General features: G+C 35.7%; 3 protein-coding genes across 5 annotated transcripts in view; 2 read left to right on the top strand and 1 right to left on the bottom strand.

Annotated features, from left to right (window-relative positions):
- The window catches only part of LOC108724126 (UPF0676 protein C1494.01), a 25,125-nt gene extending 22,700 nt beyond the window's left edge, over positions 1 to 2,425 (top strand). The window contains exons 4-6 of the mRNA XM_018450306.1: positions 903 to 1,047; positions 1,327 to 1,509; positions 2,006 to 2,425. Coding sequence (XP_018305808.1) covers positions 903 to 1,047; positions 1,327 to 1,509; positions 2,006 to 2,353 — 676 coding nt within the window. The 3' untranslated portion in view covers positions 2,354 to 2,425. The remainder of the gene's footprint in view (positions 1 to 902; positions 1,048 to 1,326; positions 1,510 to 2,005) is intronic.
- Positions 2,426 to 2,512: 87 nt separating this feature from the next.
- On the bottom strand, positions 2,513 to 6,242 carry mIF2 (mitochondrial translation initiation factor 2). 3 transcript variants are annotated; one of them, XM_018450303.1, is made up of 11 exons: positions 6,192 to 6,242; positions 5,794 to 5,938; positions 5,411 to 5,697; positions 5,016 to 5,176; positions 4,710 to 4,936; positions 4,357 to 4,627; positions 3,913 to 4,166; positions 3,597 to 3,855; positions 3,368 to 3,532; positions 3,165 to 3,305; positions 2,513 to 3,092 (listed from the first exon to the last, which is right to left on the bottom strand). In XM_018450303.1, exons 1-11 carry the CDS (start codon positions 6,227 to 6,229, stop codon positions 2,920 to 2,922), a joined length of 2,121 nt encoding a protein of 706 aa, XP_018305805.1. In that variant the 5' UTR covers positions 6,230 to 6,242; the 3' UTR covers positions 2,513 to 2,919. The 3 variants fall into 3 exon arrangements, with proteins under 3 accessions (XP_018305805.1, XP_018305806.1, XP_018305807.1); XM_018450304.1 differs by having other exon boundaries at positions 6,125 to 6,232; XM_018450305.1 differs by lacking the exon at positions 6,192 to 6,242 and having other exon boundaries at positions 5,411 to 5,734; positions 5,794 to 5,826.
- A 3,651-nt stretch (positions 6,243 to 9,893) lies between these two features.
- On the top strand, positions 9,894 to 21,785 carry qtc (GRIP domain-containing protein quick-to-court). Its single transcript, XM_018450307.1, has 9 exons — positions 9,894 to 10,203; positions 13,703 to 13,945; positions 15,481 to 15,764; positions 17,548 to 17,829; positions 18,461 to 18,952; positions 19,033 to 19,269; positions 19,352 to 19,447; positions 20,127 to 20,222; positions 21,528 to 21,785. The coding sequence occupies exons 2-9, from the start codon at positions 13,726 to 13,728 to the stop codon at positions 21,735 to 21,737; spliced, it is 1,917 nt and encodes a 638-aa protein (XP_018305809.1). The 5' UTR covers positions 9,894 to 10,203; positions 13,703 to 13,725; the 3' UTR covers positions 21,738 to 21,785.
- Positions 21,786 to 21,809: the final 24 nt, after the last annotated feature.

Here is a 21,809-nt window from a genome sequence, read left to right as displayed (position 1 = left end):
ATATTTCGATAGTGTACGTTCCAAGGAACATTTTAGTACCAAAAATTTGCGAGTAACAAATTCTATACATGTAAATTTTTTTCATAACGTTGCGACGCGCGACAATGCAGTTTTGATTATTTATCGGAATTTGTTTAACAATGTGATTTTTTCGATATTTTTTTGCACTATCCTAGAGCAACAAAAAAGCAACAAAATCTGGTGCATTTGTTTTTTTTTTATTTCGCAGCTCTATATATATTTTTTCATTATGGGAGGGTCCAGCTTTATGTTAACCTGGACCCCCCCCCATTTTTTTTTATTGCTGCTAAACGGTTGGAGCAACAAAATTCGCTCTAGAGCAACTAATTAGCAACAAAAGAGCACTAAATTTTTGACCTATCGCGAATTTGATTTTCGATGGTGGGGGGTCCAGGTTAATGGGGGTGAAAATATTTCTGTTTCTAATAAAGTTGATCATTACATAATTATATCGCTCATTTGCTACGATAACATAACTAAAAACTTGTCAGTTTTTAGTTGCTTGCAGAAAAAAAAGGGAAACATCAAGAAAAGAAAGAAATAGGACATACTTTTATCTTTTTACAATCAGTTATTCAAAATTGTATTTCAAAATTACCAATACAAAATTTTTATGATTCAAAGTATTTATATTCATTTTCTGGAAAACTTTGTTTTTTGAGCTGTATCGTTGTTGTAACAAAGAGCGACATGTTTTGTTCACACATAAATTTATATATATCTAAATTATATTTAATTTATAAATATTTAAACTTCAAATAATCATTTTTCAATGGATGTGGATATTCTTTAAAATTTATGAAATTTGCCCATATTGCGGTAGTCTCACAAGTTTCTGTCAGCGTTTTATTTAAATTGAATTTATTTTCTTATATGATAAGATTTTCGGACGAGATGGAGCTTCGTCATGCCTTTAACGTAACCGGATGTGGACGAATTCTACCGGAAGATGAGGTTCCTGGATATAGATCAGCAGTGGACGAATTGACACGTGATTTCAAGCAACTAGCCACTATGCTTCTTACCGTAATATATATATATATATATATACACACACTATAGTATATATATAATCCTTGTCTTATTTAATAATTACAATTTGTTTGCATATATGAATTTAATTTCTAAATTCTTTTTATTATTTTATCTCTTTCTGCGAACATTTTTGCTCTATTATTATCATTTTATTTATTTTTTCGCGGTAAGAGTGAAGAATCTTGCTGTTTGATCTTTGAATTTTAACTCTGTGACTTCAACGAGGGTTGTGTAGCCACCATATAGAATGAAAAACTCTGTTTGCCGCAGGCTCTATCTATGGGTTTGGAACAATCCCACGACTTCCTGTTGTCGAAGCACGCGCACATACTCGGCCCTGACAACGCATCCACCCTGCGTCTCCTCTATTATCCGCCACTCGGTACACCGGTACAAGGACTGACCCGATGCGGCGCCCATTGCGACTATGGCACTTTCACTTTGTTGGCGCAGGTATGCAGATTGCGGGATTACATTACACGCTTGAAACTTACTGCCTGTTATAGTCCGTCCACTACAAGGCTACAAGATCGTAAATAATTTTCTGAAAAATCCTTTTCACGATGCTCTACATGTAACGTATCATAAATTCTACGTATCTTTACAATTTCATCGAAACTGACAGAGATATCTCAGCACGTTTATTCGCGCAATACAATGCGCAATTGTTTCACGATAAGAGGCTCTAACCACTATCAAATAAAATGTGAAGTTATTTAGAAGCGTCGAGAAGGCATTAGGCAAGAATTAAAAGATAATAAATTATTAGACATTAAACAGAAATGATTTAAATACAGTATATCGTAAGCTGCGATTGAAGAATATCAAGTCGATATAAAAGTAACAATGTATTATGCACAGTATACATTTATATGTACAGATCGCTACTAGTTACAAATTATTAATAATTATATTCTTCTATAATTGCAAAACGATAAAATATTTTCAGGACTGCGAGGGTGGCCTTGAAATTCAAACTGGAGAAAGATGGGCTAGAGTAGGTCATCTCCCAGGCGCCATATTAGTGAACACTGGCGAGTTATTGGCACACTGGACCAACGGGCAGCTTCCAGCACTCAGACATCGCGTTGTTATGCCGGAACACTGTGGTCGCGGCCGTCATTCCATCGCTTTCTTTGTACATCCAGACGACAATGTTCCTATCGAGCCGTTAGATACAAAGATCACCATAGCCAACCAAGAAACAACTCTTTGCCGTCTCCAGAAAAAGAAACGTAGCGTCCTCACGGCGTATCAGCATCTTCAACGTCGTTTTCGCGAGACTTACGCGTCTTAATATGCTGTATGCCAGCCTGAATATTCTGTCAGACTGACCTAATGGATCAAAAAACCGAAAACTATAAGTCTTTGTACGCTCGTCGAGTTGGAGCAAAAATAAAATTTCGCGGAAATTCGGAAGAGGTCGATTTTACGAGCAGTGAAATTAAGATCACCATAAGCTACATTTTGAAATGTGACCAACATATCTTGCTGTATATTGCTTGACACATACTATAAAAAAATGTTAAAAAGTATTACGCATAATATCCATTCCATTTAAGGTGAACAAAGGACAAGATCACCGATAACTTTTAATTCTGATTAACGGCATAGCTTGGCTGTCTTAATTTCACGATTTACACGTTCAAGAGTCGGATACCCTTACGAAGCGAAATTATGAAACTGAATGTCAAAGATGTAAAAAGAATGTGAAAGAAAATTGCGATTCTCAGACAATAATAAATAAATTTGTACTTAATTCAGAAATATTTCCATTATTCCTGTACCTAATAACTAACTCGAATGAAGAGAATATATTATATATTGTTTTGCTTCATTTAATCTTGCAATCTTTGAAATTGTTTAGAATCCGGGATCCCAGTCAGTTTCTTGTGGTTTCTGATACGTTTGGTAACAAATTAAAATGTCCCCAGTTTTGAAAGACAATGTCGGATCTTCGAATCTCAAACCGCATTCTACATCAGTCTTGATTGTTTCTGTTTCATTTTTCATATGTCTCATTGACACCAATTTTCCTAAAAAAATAAATGTAAATGTCATTTCATTTCTCTTTCAGGATTTTCCCTTTCTCATTCAAGAATTTTTACCAGCAAAGAGAACTTCTTGTTCACGCATCAATCGGTACATTGCATTTTTCTTGAGATTGCCTTTGATGCACCGACAACCCGCAACCTTTACTTTCTTTTTTTTATCTGTGATTTCGAACTCTTGTAATACATTTGCTTCACCTGTAAGGAAATCAATGGTCAAGATAAATATGATTACTACTGTGACTCATGCTCTCTCATACCTATTATTTCTTCGGCGTCAACCGATGGAAGTCTCATATTTATCTCCTTTTTAACATCGTTAATGAGCTTATATATCACATTGTATGAACGGATTAATATCTTTTTTTCATTAGCTTCCTGTTGCAAGTTTTTCATTACGCCAACGTTAAAAGAATATATGATGGCTATAAATATTTCATGATATTGAGGTTTATAGAGAATAATACTAATCGATATGTATAGTCTTACCATTAAATATGTCTGCCATTTGTAAATCTGTCTCTGAAACAGGTCCGACGCCATAATGAACGACACTTAATTGACATTTGTCGTCACTCCCATAACTATTAAAAACGTCTAATATAGCTTCTACAGAGCCAGCGACATCACTTTTTATGATAACGTTAAGTTTAGGTTTCTCATCATCAGGACTTTCATTTTTAACAGGTGTTGATAGCTTCGTGTATCTGCCAAGTGCTCTTCTCTTTGCCAGATGTTCCTTATATTCCTATAATTATCGAATAATAAAGTGTCAAACAAGGTCAACAATTATAAAAAAGCTTACTTTCAGATATTCTTCATGCTTTTTGTCCGCTGCAATTTTATGTTTCTGCGCCAGCTGTGTAGCTTTTTCCGCTTCTCTGTATCGCATTACTGTGCGTGCTTTCTTCTCATTTTCAACTTCTAGTATTTCATCTCCGGCAGTAGGTAAATCCTTCCATCCGATAATCTGTACCGCATCGGATAATTTGGCTTCCGTAACTGGATTTCCGGAATGGTCGAACATAGCTCTTACTTTAGCCCACGCTAATCCGCTCACTATCATCAAACAAAAATATTAGATTAACATTTCGAAATTATTAAATTGTCTAGGAGCAAAAAAAATAGATTTATGCAAAACTTTTCAAGGACTCGTTTTGTGAAACTAAATTAATTATTTTTCTGAAGAAATTGTTTTTCTATATCTTTCTTTATCTTTAATATTTGAGACGAAATATTTTGCTTTTACCAAGGTATGCACCCTTCCTCAGAGTACCACGTTGAATTAAAGCTGTCGCTAATTTGCCACGTTGACGATCGATGAAACATTCAATTATGACAGCTTCGACTAATCCCGTTGGATCACCCTTTAATCCCACGAGTTCGGCTTGTAATGCTATAGCCTCCATCAAGGTACCCAAGTTGGTTCCGTGTAAAGCTGATACATTGACGCTCTGAATGTCCCCGCCCATTGCCTCCACTTGAATTCCCTGTTGCGCAAGCATCTTTTGTGTTCTTAGCTAAAATACATACATTATAAACTATGTTGCTCTATTATTAATGATTCTATTGATCATTAAAATGAATGTTAAAATCACATACAATATCGGCTTCTGGTTTATCGATTTTGTTGATAGCCACGATAATCGGGACATTCGCTGCTCTTGCCATATTTATACTTTCTATGGTTTGTTCCATCACACCGTCGTCTGCTGCAACCACTAGTACTATAATATCAGTTACTTGCGCGCCTCTCATTCGCATAATATTAAAAGCGGCATGCCCAGGAGTATCCAAAAATGTAATTGTTTCTCCCGTTTCCAACGTCACTATTAATTGGGATATTAGAAAAAACTTGTTAACACATAACATATGTGATGATGAATACGATAAGATTATATTATTTACCATTGAAAGCCCCAATATGTTGAGTGATACCACCAAACTCCATTTTTACAACTGATGTATTACGTAATGTATCTAATAATGTAGTTTTGCCATGATCGACATGGCCCATAATTGTTACTACTGGACGACGTTTTATTAGTATAGATTCATCCGGTAGAGGCCTGGTAAATAAAATATAAACAAAATATAAACAATACAAACTCTATCGATCTTATCTTATATTTGATTAAGTCCTGTTTCCACCAATGTAAATTAACTTTAATCTCGGTTCAACTTATTCTTTATCCTTTTCTAATTTTTAGAACTAGAAGCTAAAATGTAAGTTAAACTAAGATTAAAGTTAATCTGTATTGAAATAAACATGGATACAATATAGTTAGTTCAATTATTAGTACCTTTTAACAACATTACAGTCCTGTGTATTCTTTTCCATTTTGCTATCTGGTCTAGATATCACTTTAAACTTTGCCCCAAGTTTTCGAACAGTATTGTACAATATATTCGGATCCTCTACAATAGTATTTTTATTGTAATGTCCAAATGAATCAGAAAGAGAAATTGCATGCATGACATCATTTATATCCCTTCCTGTAGATGCTGCCAGTTCTAATACAGTCATTTGGTTCCATATATCCACGACTGGCAAACGTTTTTTTGGTTTGATTTGAGTGAAAGCGTTCAGCTGTTATAAATGATTTTAAATTTTGATATCATACTATCTAAAAATTAAATGCTTACATATAGAGCATTCAGTGATTTTATAAATTTAAAATTGTACCTTTTTCTTTGATGTCTTGAAATATTGTGGTGTTGTATGGTAATGCTGGCATTGCGTACGGCATTGTGTAAGGAGCAAACCATGAAAGTTGTATTTCCTTACATCATCGCCTTTGACAATATCACAGAATAGCTGCCTCAGTAAACTGCAAATTGTAATATAAAATTATTACAGAAAATATACTCTCCATTAAATTATAACATATATTTATATTATGCAAGTTATCGCGTTATGGTTTTACATTTTTAAAGGGTAAAAAAAATTGACTGTACAGTGTAGAAGGTTATGTTTCTCTTTTATAAGGATATTTTAATTTCTTAAATATACATACTGTGCAGCAAATCTCGAAGATGCGACTTTGATCATTGTGACAATGTCTTCAGGAAAAGAATAATCACCTAAATTTTGTATATGTTCTGATCAAGGAAGTAGCCATGTTTACGTCGGCCGTTGATTACACAAGCCACTACCGGCTTAAAGCTGGTTCTACAATGGCTGCGTTCAGCAGACTCAACAGTTTTGCAACCGTTTTATGATTGTCTGCTGAGATAGGACCATTCTTCTAGATCTAAAAGTATGATCCAATTAGCGCGAAGGAAACTTACAACAGTTGCAAAACAAACGTTCTGCTGAACGCAGCCAATCATAAAACGGTTGCAAAACTGTTGAGTCTGCTGAACGCAGCCAATCATAAAACGGTTGCAAAACTGTTGAGTCTGCTGAACGCAGCCAATCATAAAACGGTTGCAAAACTGTTGAGTCTGCTGAACGCAGCCAATCATAAAACGGTTGCAAAACTGTTGAGTCTGCTGAACGCAGCCAATCATAAAACGGTTGCAAAACTGTTGAGTCTGCTGAACGCAGCCAATCATAAAACGGTTGCAAAACTGTTGAGTCTGCTGAACGCAGCCAATCATAAAACGGTTGCAAAACTGTTGAGTCTGCTGAACGCAGCCAATCATAAAACGGTTGCAAAACTGTTGAGTCTGCTGAACGCAGCCAATCATAAAACGGTTGCAAAACTGTTGAGTCTGCTGAACGCAGCCATTGTCTGCTGAGATAGGACCATTCTTCTAGATCTAAAAGTATGATCCAATTAGCGCGAAGGAAACTTACAACAGTTGCAAAACAAACGTTCTGCTGAACGCACCCATTGATTGCATCGCAGCGTCGCAAGTGTTGCAGTCCAATCAGAGTCGAGCTAGCTTGACGTTGATTGGACCGCAGCGCTTGCGACGCTGCGATGCAATTAATGTAGAACCAGCCTTAAGGCCATCACACGTACAAAAATTTTAGTCGTAATCGTAAGTCCGTAAGCAAATCGGCCAATCACAGTCGAGCGTTTTTAAACGCGAGATCGTAATTTTGATTGTGATCGATCGATTTGCTTGCGATCTTACGATTACGACTAAAATTTTTGTACGTGTGATGGCCTTTACCCCGGATCTACAATAAGCTTTTAAGTCTTAAGCCATAAGAAATGGGCGAATCACAGTCGAGTATTCTCTTCGAATTCAACTGTAATTGGTCAATTTCTTACGGCTTATAGCTTAAAACACTTATTGTAGATCCGGACTTACTAAGCTTACTTTGTCAACTTTGAAAAATTGAAGGATTTGTAATTCTTTGTGTCAGCAGAAACTAGAAAGAAATTTGAGAGTGGCCATTTCGACCTTTTTCGTGTGACGCTCAAAAAACCTTCATTTACTAACGTCACCAACATCATTTTAAGAAAATTACGTGATACATTATCAACTACGCCGATAAAGTAATGTCGAAAATTGATGCGAGTCTGTGTTAAATCGAAAATTTATGTAGAACGAGTCCGTGCTATATCCATTGAAATGTATGCCGATATTCAAGCCATAAGGTGCAGCCACTATAGAAGGAATAAGGAATAACGATTTCAACTTATCAGAAATCGGATACATCAGAATACACGGTTTCTGATAGGTTGAAATCGTTATTCCTTAAACCTTATTCCTTATTCCTTCTATTGTGGCTGCACTCTTATATTTAAGGCTTCCTTAAATTTATCTTCAGATGCTCTACGAATTATTTCATTGGCTACTGAGAATCTAAAGATAAATTTAAGAAAGCCTTAAGTACAAGGTCTGACTATGGCCGTGGTCCGATTTATGCTGACAACGCCCATGAGCATTATTTGTCTTCGTTCAACATTTGACAAACAACAAGGATGAAATAATTTTTAAGCGTCGTGAGCGTGAATCGGACCGCGACCTAGGGCTGGTATTCATAATCAGTTCTTATATTCAAGACCGTCTTAAGGTCAGTCTTGAGATGTCACGAACCAATCAGAGGGCTGTATTAACATCTTAAGACATTAGCTGCGTTCAGCAGACTCAACAGTTTTGCAACCGTTTTATGATTGTCTGCTGAGATATCGTTTTGATTGTCTGCTGAGATAGGACCATTCTTCTAGATCTAAAAGTATGATCCAATCAGCGCGAAGGAAACTTCCAACAGTTACAAAACAAATGTTCTGCTGAACGCAGCCATTACTTAAGACGGTCTTGAAATAAGATCTGACTATGAATACCGGCCTAGGAATACGGGCCATAGGGTTTGCTCGCGTCGCATGCTCCAACATGTTCCGATATGCTCCTACTATAGCTCGTACTCACTTCAACACGCTTGATAGAATGAGTACGAGCTATGGTAGGAGCATGTTGGAACTTGCGACGCGACAAACTTATAAAGGCCATTCTACATCGGTCGTATCGTAGCGTCGGAAGCGTCGTAAGCATCATACGACTTTGAAATTGAAGCATCGGATTGGCTCAAGCAACAAACTTGTGACTTGCGACGTCTACGATACGACCAATGGTCGTATAAAGAATGGCCTTTATACTACTGCAATGAGCGCTGGTGCTAGTTTTGCGATCCGACAAAGAGCGTTTCAAGTGGTATCTTTATCCTTTTCTAACCTATACTTAGCTATGACTGCGCATGTGCAATACCGTCTACTGCACAATTATAACTGAGTGCAGGTTGGAAAAGGATAAAGATACCACTTGGAATGCTCTCTCTCTCTCTCTCTCTCTCTCTCTCGGATCACTGTTAACAAAAGCGACGTGGGGCCGCGCTCGTTCCAGTGTTATATTTCAGTGACTACATCTACTAATATTACTAATATATTACTAATACCATTAATATATTAATAATATATTAGTGGTATTAGCAATATATTACTAATATATTAGTCAATTAGTGGATATAGCACGGACTCGTTCTACATCTTCTTCTTCTTCTTCTTAATTAATGGCTCCCGCCTCCAGACATATAAAAAGGAGGTCGATACGGCCAACTCGTTCTACATCAATTTTCAATTTAGCAGACTCGCATCAATTTTCAACACTGCTTTATCGGCATAATCGATAATGTGTCACATAGTTTTCATAAAAATGATGTTGGTGGCGCTGGCGTACGGGGACTTTCGAGTGTCACACAGATAAGGCCGAGATGGCCGCTCTCAAGTTTCTCTCTGCTCTACGATTCTTTACGAATAGTTCCGAAGTTTCCGACATAACGCGAATTTGTTCCATCGTCGATAGATGTCGTGCGCAGTCCGCCGGCGGTCGGAATTAGATCGTAAATGTCATTAGTGATATGCGATAAATACATATGATATTATATCGTTGATGACTCTTTCATCGTCAACGTCACGTGTCACGGTCTCCAGTGCGACGTTGCTTTCCTTGAATGGGCGATATACTTTAGCTTATCTGACTTCGCATACCATTTTCACGTTACTGCGGTCAGTTACGGCAACATTCACGTCGCTTAAATCGCTGTCATCGCTGTGCGACCAGTGCGATAGTGTCGCCTGTGTATGTGTGTGTGTGTGTGTATGTGTGTGTGAGCGACCGAATCTCGCATTGCAGTTCGAAAGAGGACAGTGTGTGTGTGGATGTAGAGAGTCCGACGTCCGATATACGAGTCATAACCTCGATACACTAGAGGTTTGTTCGCGTCGCAAGCTCCAACATGCTCCTACCATAGCTCCTACTCACTCTATTAAGCGCGTTGGAGTGAATAAGAGCTATGGTAGGAGCATAATGGAACATGTTGGAGCATGCGACGCGAACAAACCTTATGAAAAGGGAGGAGAGTTGCCAATCTTGCACTCTCGCACAGTCGCGAATCCAATCTTGACTTCTTTGGGGGAACCACGTGGCCCATCCGGACTACCCGGAGGGAGTGACAGTGGGTATTCGACCGTGCGCGAAAGTTGACGTATGTCGAGGTGTTTTCTCCACAGATTCGTTGATTTCGTGAAAACAGATCGTGACGCGCAGCTGCGCGCCTCTGGAACAGCTTTGGGAAATAAACGAACAAGCGAATGATCGAACGTGTCTCTCCCACGATACCGGTGCACTTTTCACCGAGGTGAGTGCCCGCGTGAGCTTCGCGAATTCGCGATTCCTCTTTCAAGTCATTTCAGTTCAGTTACCGGATCGGATGCATATGTTATGCAGTGTCTTTTCGAAGTGGTCAAAAAGAACGGAGAGAGATAGAAGATAAATGAAAGTGTTGAGTATTTTTAAAACATTACGCGAAGAAAAAAAACGCGCTGACAATCGACATTGCGATAAACTGATAGTAGGTTTTTTCAGCTTTTTTTTACATACCGCAATCTTGTATATCCTTCCAATCTCATCTCTTGTTATTTTCTTTTCCTTTCAATATACTTGATTTATGTCGATTGCAGGAAGAGCATGTGATGTTTAAAAAGAAAACGTAATCTGTGGCGTCTTATCGAGAGATATCATGGACCAACGACAAAAATAGTGATTGAAAAACATCGTCACTAACGGTATTGATATTTTTTTCGAAAGATAAAATATCCTCAACTTTCTTAAGATACATTAAATTATATTCTTGTATGTATAAATGTAAGTGTTAACTGGTGCTGACTCTTCATATCGCTCTCGATGTTAATATACATACATTCGTTTCCTAGTTCATTAACGCGCTAGTTTACGTATAATTTGACTTGCGTTATATAACGTGTGTGACGTTTGTATTTCGCGTTGATCGATCGCTCGAATGTATTCGTGTATGCGGAAAAATGGTATCGACCCATTTTGAAGGATTTATCACTTTATCGATCTATCGATATATCGTTTATATAAAAAAATTGCGTGTTTTTGATATTTCATAATATGAACTAAATTGAATGCACAAATTGTAGTATATATATATATATAGAAATATCGAGTATATGTATAGAATTATTTACGTAGAAACATCGAGTTACATAAAAATATTATAAACTATTATTCTTTATTTTCAGCTTTCATTATTTTATCCCGTCTGCCGTTAAAATATGTAAAAGTTTCCATATCAGTTCTATACAGAAATATAATTAACTAATTACCTTCTTTTAATAAGTTTAGAGTTAATTATATTGTAGAATAGTTAAATCAATATTTTCTTCCATAATAAAGTTTCATTATTACAAGTGCATTAATTCTGTATATTGATTCCGGTGAAACGTGAATAAAGAGCAACAGATCGTAGAAATGGGTAAACTATGTAATTATCTAACTTTAGCTAATGCAGAATTAACTAATTGCATTATTGAATGAACAAATCAATATGTTCCCAATAAAGCACGGGCTGTTTCTGCGAGTGCATTAATTCTATACATCGATTTCTGTGAAAAAGCGAGTAAGGAGGAACGTCCGCGGAAAAAAGTGATGTGGTAATAAATTTATAACATTTATTCGTTATAAATTCACGTTGCATGTACTTGTAACAAATAAAGTTTTTACGATCACCATGTAGTATTGCGGCCTTCTGTTAACGTAAAATTGTAGCCGTGTTGGCCGAAGTAAACGCTGCATAATGCCGCAGAAATATCCTTGAAATAGAACGTGGCCCGATCGATTATTTCATTTCGATAAAGGTCGCGGTTTTCCTTCGCGCCTTTCACTTCATTTCGACTGTTCTTTCGATTACGTTACAGCTACTCGAAGTAGAATTATTCCGCGTTCTCAGCTTTCATAAGCTCGGTGATGTCGAAACTGTTGAGCGTTACGATCGATTTACGTAATGAGGTTCCTAAGCTGAGATATTCCGTATTTTTATAGACTCGAAAAATCTGAGAAGGAGATTGCGAGTCCGAATTTTCCTCTTTGTGAGACGTAAAAAAAATCTAGAACCATGAATAGAGACTTGTAGAATAAAATAAGGAATTTCCAGAATAAGTCAAATTAGAAGTTTTCAAAATAAATCAATTAATAAATGAATTGCTGAATTAGAGTTTGTAAAATAATTTAGCTTTCAATAACGAATTCAAAAAATAACTTAGCTAACAATACGGTATTTATTGTTAATTAATTTAAAAAAAAATTTTTTAACGATAATTATATGAGAAATAATTTTTATCTCTTATCACTATACATTCGTTCATATGCATTTCTTGGACATTTGTTTCTTTAACTCTTTTTATGTATTGAGAAAGCAAAGTCGAATGCGTTCGGGATTCATACGTACAATTCTCTTTGAAATCTTTTTACGTAATTTTGCTAATTCATTCCAAGGCGCGCCGTGAAATTACGATTCCGGCTTCCGTGGCAAGGACGAAGTGCAGGCGAAATTAACGACACGCTTAATGCACTCAACAATTGTGCGAATAACTTCGAGTTCTTGCTGTTGCGGCGCTTGCCGCAAAAACTGAGTCTCGAGTTTATTAACGCAATTTTTATTGCATTATAAATTTATTATTTACAATATGCATTATTTATTATCTATGACTTATTAAAATTTATTTTGCTTAATTGTTATGCGTAGCAAAATTTAATTGACAGCTCGGTGAATTTAATAAAAAATCAACACAAAAGGAGAGAAAAATTTAAATAATTCCTTGTCTTAGAACTCTTTATACCCAATTAAGAATTTTTCCGAGAATTTTTTTAAAGGTTTTAATTTTTAATAGTTTATTTAGCTAAATTTAGATAAAGTAAAATTTCACGGAAAGGAATGAATTCGAGAATTTATCTGAAATTCGCAGGCAATATCGTACTGAAAATCAGGAAGAATAGTTTCGATAGACAACTGACCTAGGTTCAGAGTACGGGAGCGCCTCATAAAATCGATATGTCCTCGACCTCACTTAATACTGCCTTTTTCTGTTTGCCGAAAGATCATTTATATTTATGATAACGGGAAAAATTTATTTGTTAAGTTAAACACAGCGATGTGTTATTAATATTGTTTTCTTACGAATTAGATATAATTACGTAGAATTAGGCAAAATTTTAAGAATCGTGATTGTATATAAATAAATATTTTAATTTTGATTGATATTAAAAGTTTTGTATAAAATTGTCTAAAAAGGTACTAATAGGTATTAATAGGTACAATACTTAACCGTACAATATAAGAGTGTTTACCTAGAGCCATCATCTTATAGCTATCATTGTTTTATTTCTTTTATTATGTTCCTCTTTTTTAACTGTCGTAATGCATATGTTATGAAAATCTATTTTTCTAACTACTTATAATCAGAAGTATTTTATTCATTATTTATTTTTTACTAGACTTCTGTCTATCATCGAGATTATTTCAGTCTTAATATATGCATACATGCACACGGATTTATAAGTGTCTCTAATTGAATATAATATGAACATAATTAACATTTTACTTTATTATTTAAAAAATTATAAAGTAAAATATTAATTATATGAATGTAATTAATACCTTACTTTATTATTTCGAAAATAAAGTAATTCTAATCAATTTACCCGTTATATTTTATTTTATTATAACGATTTTTCGTTCCAAGATTCGTTAGCGAAATTTTTTATCTCAAGATCTCAAAATTTCAAGTTTTTGATTCCTTGGACGATAAACAAGTGCGTTTCTCTTCTCACATCAGGTGATAATTGTCGCGTTGCCAAGATGAACGAGATGGACCGAATGGCTTGTTGCAATGAAGAATCTTTTCTGCAGCCGCTGCAAGCGGTGTACACGGGTCAATCAACTCACGCTACCGCCGTTATTTCGACGTCTCCCGTGACGCCGATACTGGCAACGTGTGTTATCACCGCAGCCGACAAGGTCACTGCCGTAAATACCAATTTTACCCACGTGCCAGATGCCGAATCAGCTGGTAGCCCTAGTAAGTAGGATGGAAATCCTCCACAAAAATCACATCCATATTAATTAGCGACCAGCGTTATTGTTAGACTACATTGTTCTAAATAATCGAGAATTATTTTTTTATATAGCTATATTGTTTGAGAGAGAGAGAGAGAGAGAGAGAGAGAGAGAGACACGACTGATAGAAATCTGAACTTTTTTCTTTTTTTTTCGTTTCACTATATATCTATGTAAATTTTAATTTACTTGACAAATGTGTAAACGCATTGTTTACATGCTTTACGATAGTGTTTTATTCAATTTATAGAATAGTCAAAAGAAGTAATATTTTTTTCTATTGCCAACGTCACTTTCAACGGGTTTTATTCATTATTTATTTTTTATTAGACTTCTGTATATCATTTCTTAAAATTCCAACGCCAAATTTAGACTCGTACGTCTCGAAAAAATTTATTTCCGCATGCCTAAACTATGATTGCGTTTAAAAATTCATGCATCGATAAATTGAATACATAAAGAATGAATAAAAATCTTTTCTAGAATTTAAGAACTTTAGAGTTTATATTTCCACCCGTTTTAACTGTAATTGCGTTTAAGAATTTACAATCGATGAAATATACTCAAGACACAGTAATGAATAAAATTTTTTTAGAAATTAAAAACTATAAAATTTAAAATTTCACAATACTAGTTAAAATCGGCGAGATAAAAAATATTATAAAAATTGCTACACTTTAATCGTAAATATCCTAAGTATATAGAGAACAAACAAAATTTCGAAGACACAGTTTATACTAGAGATGCACCGGATATCCGAAAAATATTTGGTATCCGATATTTTCCGGCACTTTTTTACTATCCGATCGAATAGTCGGATATCATTAGAGAGAGAGTATCCGGAAATATATTCGGTTGAAATTTTATATCATTAAATCGTTGATTTTTTATTATATAAATGTTCTATAAATAAGTATATGCATACTCATAATGTTATAATATCCTACATATTGCTGCAAAATTACAATTTTTTTTCTCTACATTTATCATCTCTATTGATACTAATCAAACTCGAACGATAACATTAAAATTATAATTATTATCACTATTTTTCCCTTATAGTTCCTTTTCCTTTTTGCTCCCTTTTTTTCAGACATTGTCCCGGAATCAGGTCGGATATCTGAAAAATATCGGATATCCGACTCGAAAAACCTTCTTGGATATCCGATGTTACATTCTTTTCGGATATCCAATATTCGATAATTTTACGATCTGATGCATCCCTTATAGTTTATACATATAATTCCAGTTTCATCACCGGAAATGATCTCGTGATTTTATCACATTTGTTGAAAGACGATTCATAATGACAAAAAAAGATTAACTTTAGAAAATTAAAAACTAATTTTTCCGAACTTTTTTAAGGAATACGAGATTACTTCCGAATTCTTTGAGCTTTAAAAGTGTACGCGATGCACAGATCCTTCTCTATAGTCGCTCTCAATCACGATTCCATCTCCTGCTATTGAATTATTAACCGGAATATACCATGAGCAGCTACCACCTCGCCGCCGTCTCCGCTGGACTCCCGTATACCGAGGCCATCGCCGTCGGCTCTGCGTCGCGCCGCGAGCTTGCGCTTGCGCGGCGAACGTCTACCACCACATTATCCGCGATCCACCACTGCCGCTGCAGCCAGCACGGCCCTGCTCGGCCACCAACATCATCCCCGTCGTCACAACCACCTCCTGCAATCGTCGCAGCAGCATCAACATCCGGATCATCGTATTTTCCCGGTCATCACGGAGAATGGAACTGACTCGCCGCGACAACGATCCTTCGTGAGTAAAGACACTGACACGCGTCTCCTCCTTGAGAAATTGTCCTTCTTGAGAAAAGTCCGAAGGAAATTGTCAACTACGCACGTCGCTACGCACTATGTAGAGATCCCTGTTCCGCGTTAAGTTCAAAGTATCGACTACCGTACGATTGCCCGAACGAGGAACCTTGACGTTGAATATAATTTCTTTCGTATTATATAAAGAAGCAAAAATTAAAGAGGTACTCAAATGGTAGCTCTGTAATCCCGGGATTGTATTGCATTAAGGATTGAACGATTTAAAACTAGTAGCACACTGGTAGCACCACGCGTTTTGCTTGTACACTTATGTTTGTTTCAATCAAAATAGATTCAATTTTAATCTCGATTTTCTAAGAACTAAAAAAAGATGAGTAAATTGTACCGAAATTAAAATTAATCTGTTATTGGTAGAATAGTTAGACTAATATAGCATAGAATATTGTGTAGAATGAACTCGATATTCGTTTCCTTATATTTCTTTGTGTCCTTTTACACAACAAGAAGCATATTGAGAGTACCGAAGCGTAGTCTACTATCGTCCGCGTTGAAAGATTCGTTAAGACAAGAACTATAGAAGAAATTGATCTCTGGCTTTTGCGTGTGGCGTACATATGTCAGAATTTCGGTATGGAGACCTTTACTTTTACTCACGTATACCACTACTAGCCGTAACTTCGGGACAGCGTTCAAAGTGCCGTTGATTAACGGGTGATTCGCACGTTAAGCCGTAGTAGTTGGTCTGTGCTCGCCTTTGCGTGACCGTATATCCCGGATATCATTATTCCAAGTGCGGTAAATATAAGAAATCGTCCAACAGGTAGGTAACTCGTTATAAATCCATCCACGTATCGATTTCGATGAACTATCATACATAAGCCGTATCTTACATTTTTTCTAATTCTTTTAAATACTTGAAAATTTTAAAGATAATTGAGAACCATTAACGAAATAATTACACTTTTTCTTAATCCACTTAAGAATCAAGAAATTTTGGAGATAATCAAATCTACTTCTTATTGAAATAATTTTTGATTCAGTTCTAAAGCGCCGTCAAACTGTTTGTATTACTTTCAAATACAATATAGAAATCTGTAATTTTTTCATAATTTTTCTTAAAGACTTGGAAATTTTGAAAATACTCAAGGAATAACAAATTACTATTTTTTAAATTTTGTTTAAGAATTGAGAAATTTTGAATAATCAAAGAACAAAATAGTTAGCTACTTTTTTTTATCCGTTTAAGGATCTAGAAATTTTGGAGATAATTGAGAAATGCTAATGAAATGATTGATAATAATAAATTAAATTAACATGAAGCAATAAACACAAATAGAATTCATATAATACACAGTTCTATTCCTTATATATTTCTAATACCTTTCAATAGCACACATTTATTTTAATTGCACTTTGAAAATGGCATCAACATTTCAAGAGACTTTAAAGATAATCTCTTGTTTGATAGGTTTGCTTTAAGTCTTTAAAAATACTACTTTTCAGTGCTCTTTCCATACTTCAAATAACCAGTGATTCAACTGCGCGATTATATCTATCAATGCGATATCTTTGAATCTCTTGAAAGATTTGAAGCTATTCCCATACTTCAAACAACCATTAATTCAGCGATATGCGATTGTATCTTTCAAATTAATACCACCATATATTGTAAGCGGCATTGTACATTCTATTCCATTCTATTCATACCTGTTTTAATGAATCGAGCTAACGGATGTTGTTAATAAAAAATGATTTATCGTTCACAGAGTCTCTCACTGACACCGGTGAGGCCGCGGCCAGGTCACGCGGCCTCTGGAGGAACAACAGTAGCGGGAGTCAACGACGACAGCGATGCCGAGAGCGTGAAGAGTTATAGCAGTGCTTGCAGCACAGCGAGCGCCTGCGAGCATGCCTCCTTTGCGTTGAATGGCACCACCTGGTCTGGTCGATCGCGAAAATATGTGGTGCATTGCTCGAATTATGTCGGCGATAGCGAACAGTACCTCACGCCTACTCAGAGAGCAGCTAAACAAGTCCGAAAGTTTCAGGTAACATCTTCAAAATGAAAATAACTGCAGATCTTGTTTGTCATTCATCCTGCTCTTAAATTTCTTTATATTAGTGCTTTAACAATATAGTTGAACGCAGTATACAAAATATGCTCTATTTCTGGAATTGAAAATATTATTCGTGATTCTCTGTCTTGAAAAATATAATTTTTATAGAGAGATTAATAATCATTTAATCTAGAATTGACGAAGAGCCAATAACACTCATACGATTAATTATATCGTAAGAAAAATGACTTAAATCGAAATTTTTTAAATTTTGTACCATGTGCAGATTGTGTTTTAAAATACATCCGTTTTCAATCAAATCAGAAAAGGTGAATTTAAATATCTCCCAAAGAAAAATGACACAAAATATAAGGCCAATTTTTAGGGGTAACACATCATAAAAAAATTAATATCATTATCTACATATCTAAAGAATTTGAAATTTGTATAATATCGTAATAAATAATTAATTTTTAAATACACAATTTTCTTTTCTCTCTTAAATAATTTTATATATTTGATTGTGTTACCTTTCTTGTTGGAATACGGTATATGTAAGTGTATATTTATATTTTTCTTAGTAAAATTACGCGGTTATTGATATCTCTATCTCTATGTTCAGGCTTTATTGAAGGAAGCGCGCAAAGAAATCGATGAGAAGGATCGGGAGATCTTGCGTTTGACGAAGGAGGTCGTAGAGTCTCTTACCGTGCGTGAGAACAATCCCTTCTCACCGGAGTCGCCGAGCAAGGATCTTCCTGATGAAGGTGCCGCGGAGAAATCCATCGCCAGTCCGGAAACTCCGGAGAAGCGTGTGCACACAGATCTCCCCTCGTCATTAGCTGACTCCGGACACTTTGAAGATGGTTCCGTCCATTCGAAAGACTCCGTATGCCTGCCTGAGTCGCAGCCGGAGATTACTGTCAACACGACAACGTGTGCTAATACGGTACCCAATGATATTGTTTCCGATGTCAGTCCTGTGACACCAACAAGTGTAGAACGAGATGAAGAGAGGCGTCGATTAGTTAGTCATTACGAAAATAGAATCGAGGATATGCATAGGCGGCACATTGACGAACTGCAGGAGCTCAAACAAAAGCACAATGATAAGGTAGAATCTTTCATTTAATTGGTTTTAATTTTTGCCCCTTTATTTTTCCTGATAATAAAAAGTCATGTTTCATATTATAGGTGGAAAGCTTATTGAATCAACTGTCCGAGGTCAACACTCGGTACTGTGAGGTGCGGCCGGCTATGGATACCGCCGAAGCTCGTGCTCGTGAATTAGAAACGGAATTAGAGGCTGTGAAGACTGAGCTTAATGAACAGAAAACGCTTTTGAATGAACAAGAAGAGAGAAATAAGCAAATGTACCTGAAAATGTATGCCAAAGGTCAAGAAGCCGCGCGCATTGAACAAGCCGATCAGGTATGATCAATATATCGAAAATAAATGTAAGGGTGGAAAATATAAGCAAGATCGACACTAAATACTTTTCATACAATTACAGATATTCGTGCAGGCACATCAATCACCGCCTAAAGTCACCGTTGCAGAATTGCTTCAACAGCTAACTATCACACAAGCTGAGTTAGAGAATATTAAGGTGAGATGTGATTTATTTATAGTCTGCAATCTTAAAAGTTCTGCGTTAACAAGTATAGCGACATAGATTGGTTGAAAATTTTACTCGTTTTGTACAAGACAAGGAATTTTCAATGACTACTAATATTTTTCAAATAAGATTGTTAGTATGATTTTTAAGCGTTTTAACATCGTTTTAAACAGCATTTTAAACAGTTATTAATGACAGTCTTTTTCAGCGAATTTATCATTTTCGTTATCATCAACTAGCTTTCATATTATTAGTTTGCATTTTGCGATATTTGTACACAATAAGTTTTCTATTAGTTCGACATTTGCATTCTTATTTTTCTTGCTTAATCATTAGAATATCTTTTATACTTTCTAGATGCGTTTTACTTAAAGTATATAACGAATTCATATAACTGATTTTCTCACGATTGAGAAAAAGACCGAGATTTGCTAGTGATTAATTATGCTAACACAATAACACGCCTAATAAGGTGAATCTCAGGCGCGTTTTTTTACATAGTCCGATCAGCTTTTACATTTGTTTCGCAGGCATTGTTTATTCATTTCTCACATTTATCACATTTATTACACTTATCAGGCGTGTACATCACATTTCGAGCATCCTCGTAGTTCACAATACTCTCGTACTAACGATGTGCCACTTTTTTTGGTCGCCGCTCACACTCCAGGACACAAGCTACTCGCCTGAACCTCACATTTCAGCCGAACAAAGTTTATTAAGCGCTCAGGAGGCTGTTTCTCTCTGGGTCCTTGGCACACGTAAGGTCTGTATCTTAACTCGGCTGCTACGTGATGACGCAACTCTCATCCACTTTTTATCGCCCATAAAGTAGCAGTTGTTCGCATATATGATGCACCGGTATTCTATCAATGTTTTACTGCATCAAGAGCTGATATTTCGACACACAAATGTAACATTTGTCATGATTCCCTCTTATAAATTCCAAAATTAGTTAAATAGATTGGTATATGTGTATGTATGGACATCTTTTTTGTAACTTGTGTGTTTAAATAATTTATTATTTTGTAACTTCCCAGATAGCAAAACGTTTAAGATCTGTCCACAGAATTTGCTGACATGCTATATCAGCATATTGATGTCAAAAACCGAGCAGAATCAGCACATTAGAGCAATCTGATGGCAGACTGGTAGCAGAAGCCGAGCTGCAACTCCTGTTCAGTTTCTGTCGCCAATTTTTTGCCATAGCATGTCAACAGGCTTGTCATATTTCTGGTGGCAGTTTACTGACATCGTCAAATATTACAGACTGTGTGAAATTTTTTCCCCTTTCTGCTATTAGAAATCGATAGCTTACTCGTTCTGCTCAAAATCTGTCTCCGCAGGCTTGACTATCTGGGTTATTAATTGCACAAGTGTTATTTCAGAGTAATCGTCACACATTCATATAAGTGAAAAGAGTGATGTTAACCCTTCGGGGACAAATCTTGTACATAAGTTATCATAAGACAATCAGTTCTTGAATAAATAAGGGCGTGTGGAAAAGAGCACGATTGCGCTCCTCTTTTTTTCCTTTTCATTCGAGTTAGTGAATGCTTGCTGCAACAATTGCATGCGATCTATGAAGCACAAACGTAGATTTATACTTCTATACGTTGCTCTTAGATCGGGCGATGTTATCCAGTGCACTTGGAAGAAACAGCCTCTTATATCTTCGGGCAATGTAAGTTTTGCACGAGCTTACAGGCAATGCACGCTTTCACCATACTTTCATCATATTGCATAAAACTTGTATACTATATATTTGAATCCAGATAGATCGATTGTTTCCATTTAGTATTAGCTCATTAAAATGTAATATTGCGTTGTCTTAATACAAAATTGATGTATACATACTTTTTAATTACATATGCTGTTTATAATCGTTAAAGTTTATATCTAAATAATATGTTAAATCTTTAAAATAGAAGATACAAATATGTCTAGATTCAAATCTGATAAAATATAATCATATGTATACACAAACAATTATACATTTTTCAATTGTACACTTAATGTTACAATATTTTAACTTAATTCATTAACGAATATATCATTTTGTTTCGACTAGGCAATGTATAGGCGTATTGTAGAGGCGAGAAGCAGTCAAGGTACTCTCGATCCGGAAATTACTCTTCAGTTCCTCAAGTCAGCGATCTACTATTTCCTAACTGATAAGGAGAATCATCACGGTCACTTAAATGCTATTGAAAGTATCTTGGGTTTCACGGATGCGGAAAGACACAACATTGATAGATACTATCGATCGGCGAGAAAATAATATTTAAAAAAAATTTTAATATAGAAAGTATTTTATCATTATATCATTATTGACGACTGGTGTTATAATTAT

This window comes from Mycetomoellerius zeteki, unplaced genomic scaffold, assembly GCF_001594055.1.
Source record: "Mycetomoellerius zeteki isolate Tzet28-1 unplaced genomic scaffold, Tzet1.0 scaffold275, whole genome shotgun sequence".
Classification (NCBI taxonomy): Eukaryota; Metazoa; Arthropoda; class Insecta; order Hymenoptera; family Formicidae; genus Mycetomoellerius; species Mycetomoellerius zeteki.
Note: the sequence above shows the minus strand (reverse complement) of the source record. Positions and strands in the feature narration are given on the sequence as shown.

What these genes read in the sequence shown, in the direction of transcription:
- mIF2 (XM_018450303.1), bottom strand. Translation starts at nt 6,229, where the DNA reads ATGGCTACTTCCTTGATCAGAACATATACAAAATTTAG. An exon ending in AGAACATATACAAAATTTAG is followed by an intron (nt 5,939 to 6,191) that starts GTGATTATTCTT and finishes TACAATTTGCAG; the next exon opens with TTTACTGAGGCAGCTATTCT. An exon ending in AATGGCAGACATATTTAATG is followed by an intron (nt 3,533 to 3,596) that starts GTAAGACTATAC and finishes AAATATTTATAG; the next exon opens with CCATCATATATTCTTTTAAC.
- qtc (XM_018450307.1), top strand. Translation starts at nt 13,726, where the DNA reads ATGAACGAGATGGACCGAATGGCTTGTTGCAATGAAGAATCTTTTCTG. An exon ending in AACAAAAGCACAATGATAAG is followed by an intron (nt 18,953 to 19,032) that starts GTAGAATCTTTC and finishes TTCATATTATAG; the next exon opens with GTGGAAAGCTTATTGAATCA. An exon ending in CTGAGTTAGAGAATATTAAG is followed by an intron (nt 19,448 to 20,126) that starts GTGAGATGTGAT and finishes CTCACACTCCAG; the next exon opens with GACACAAGCTACTCGCCTGA.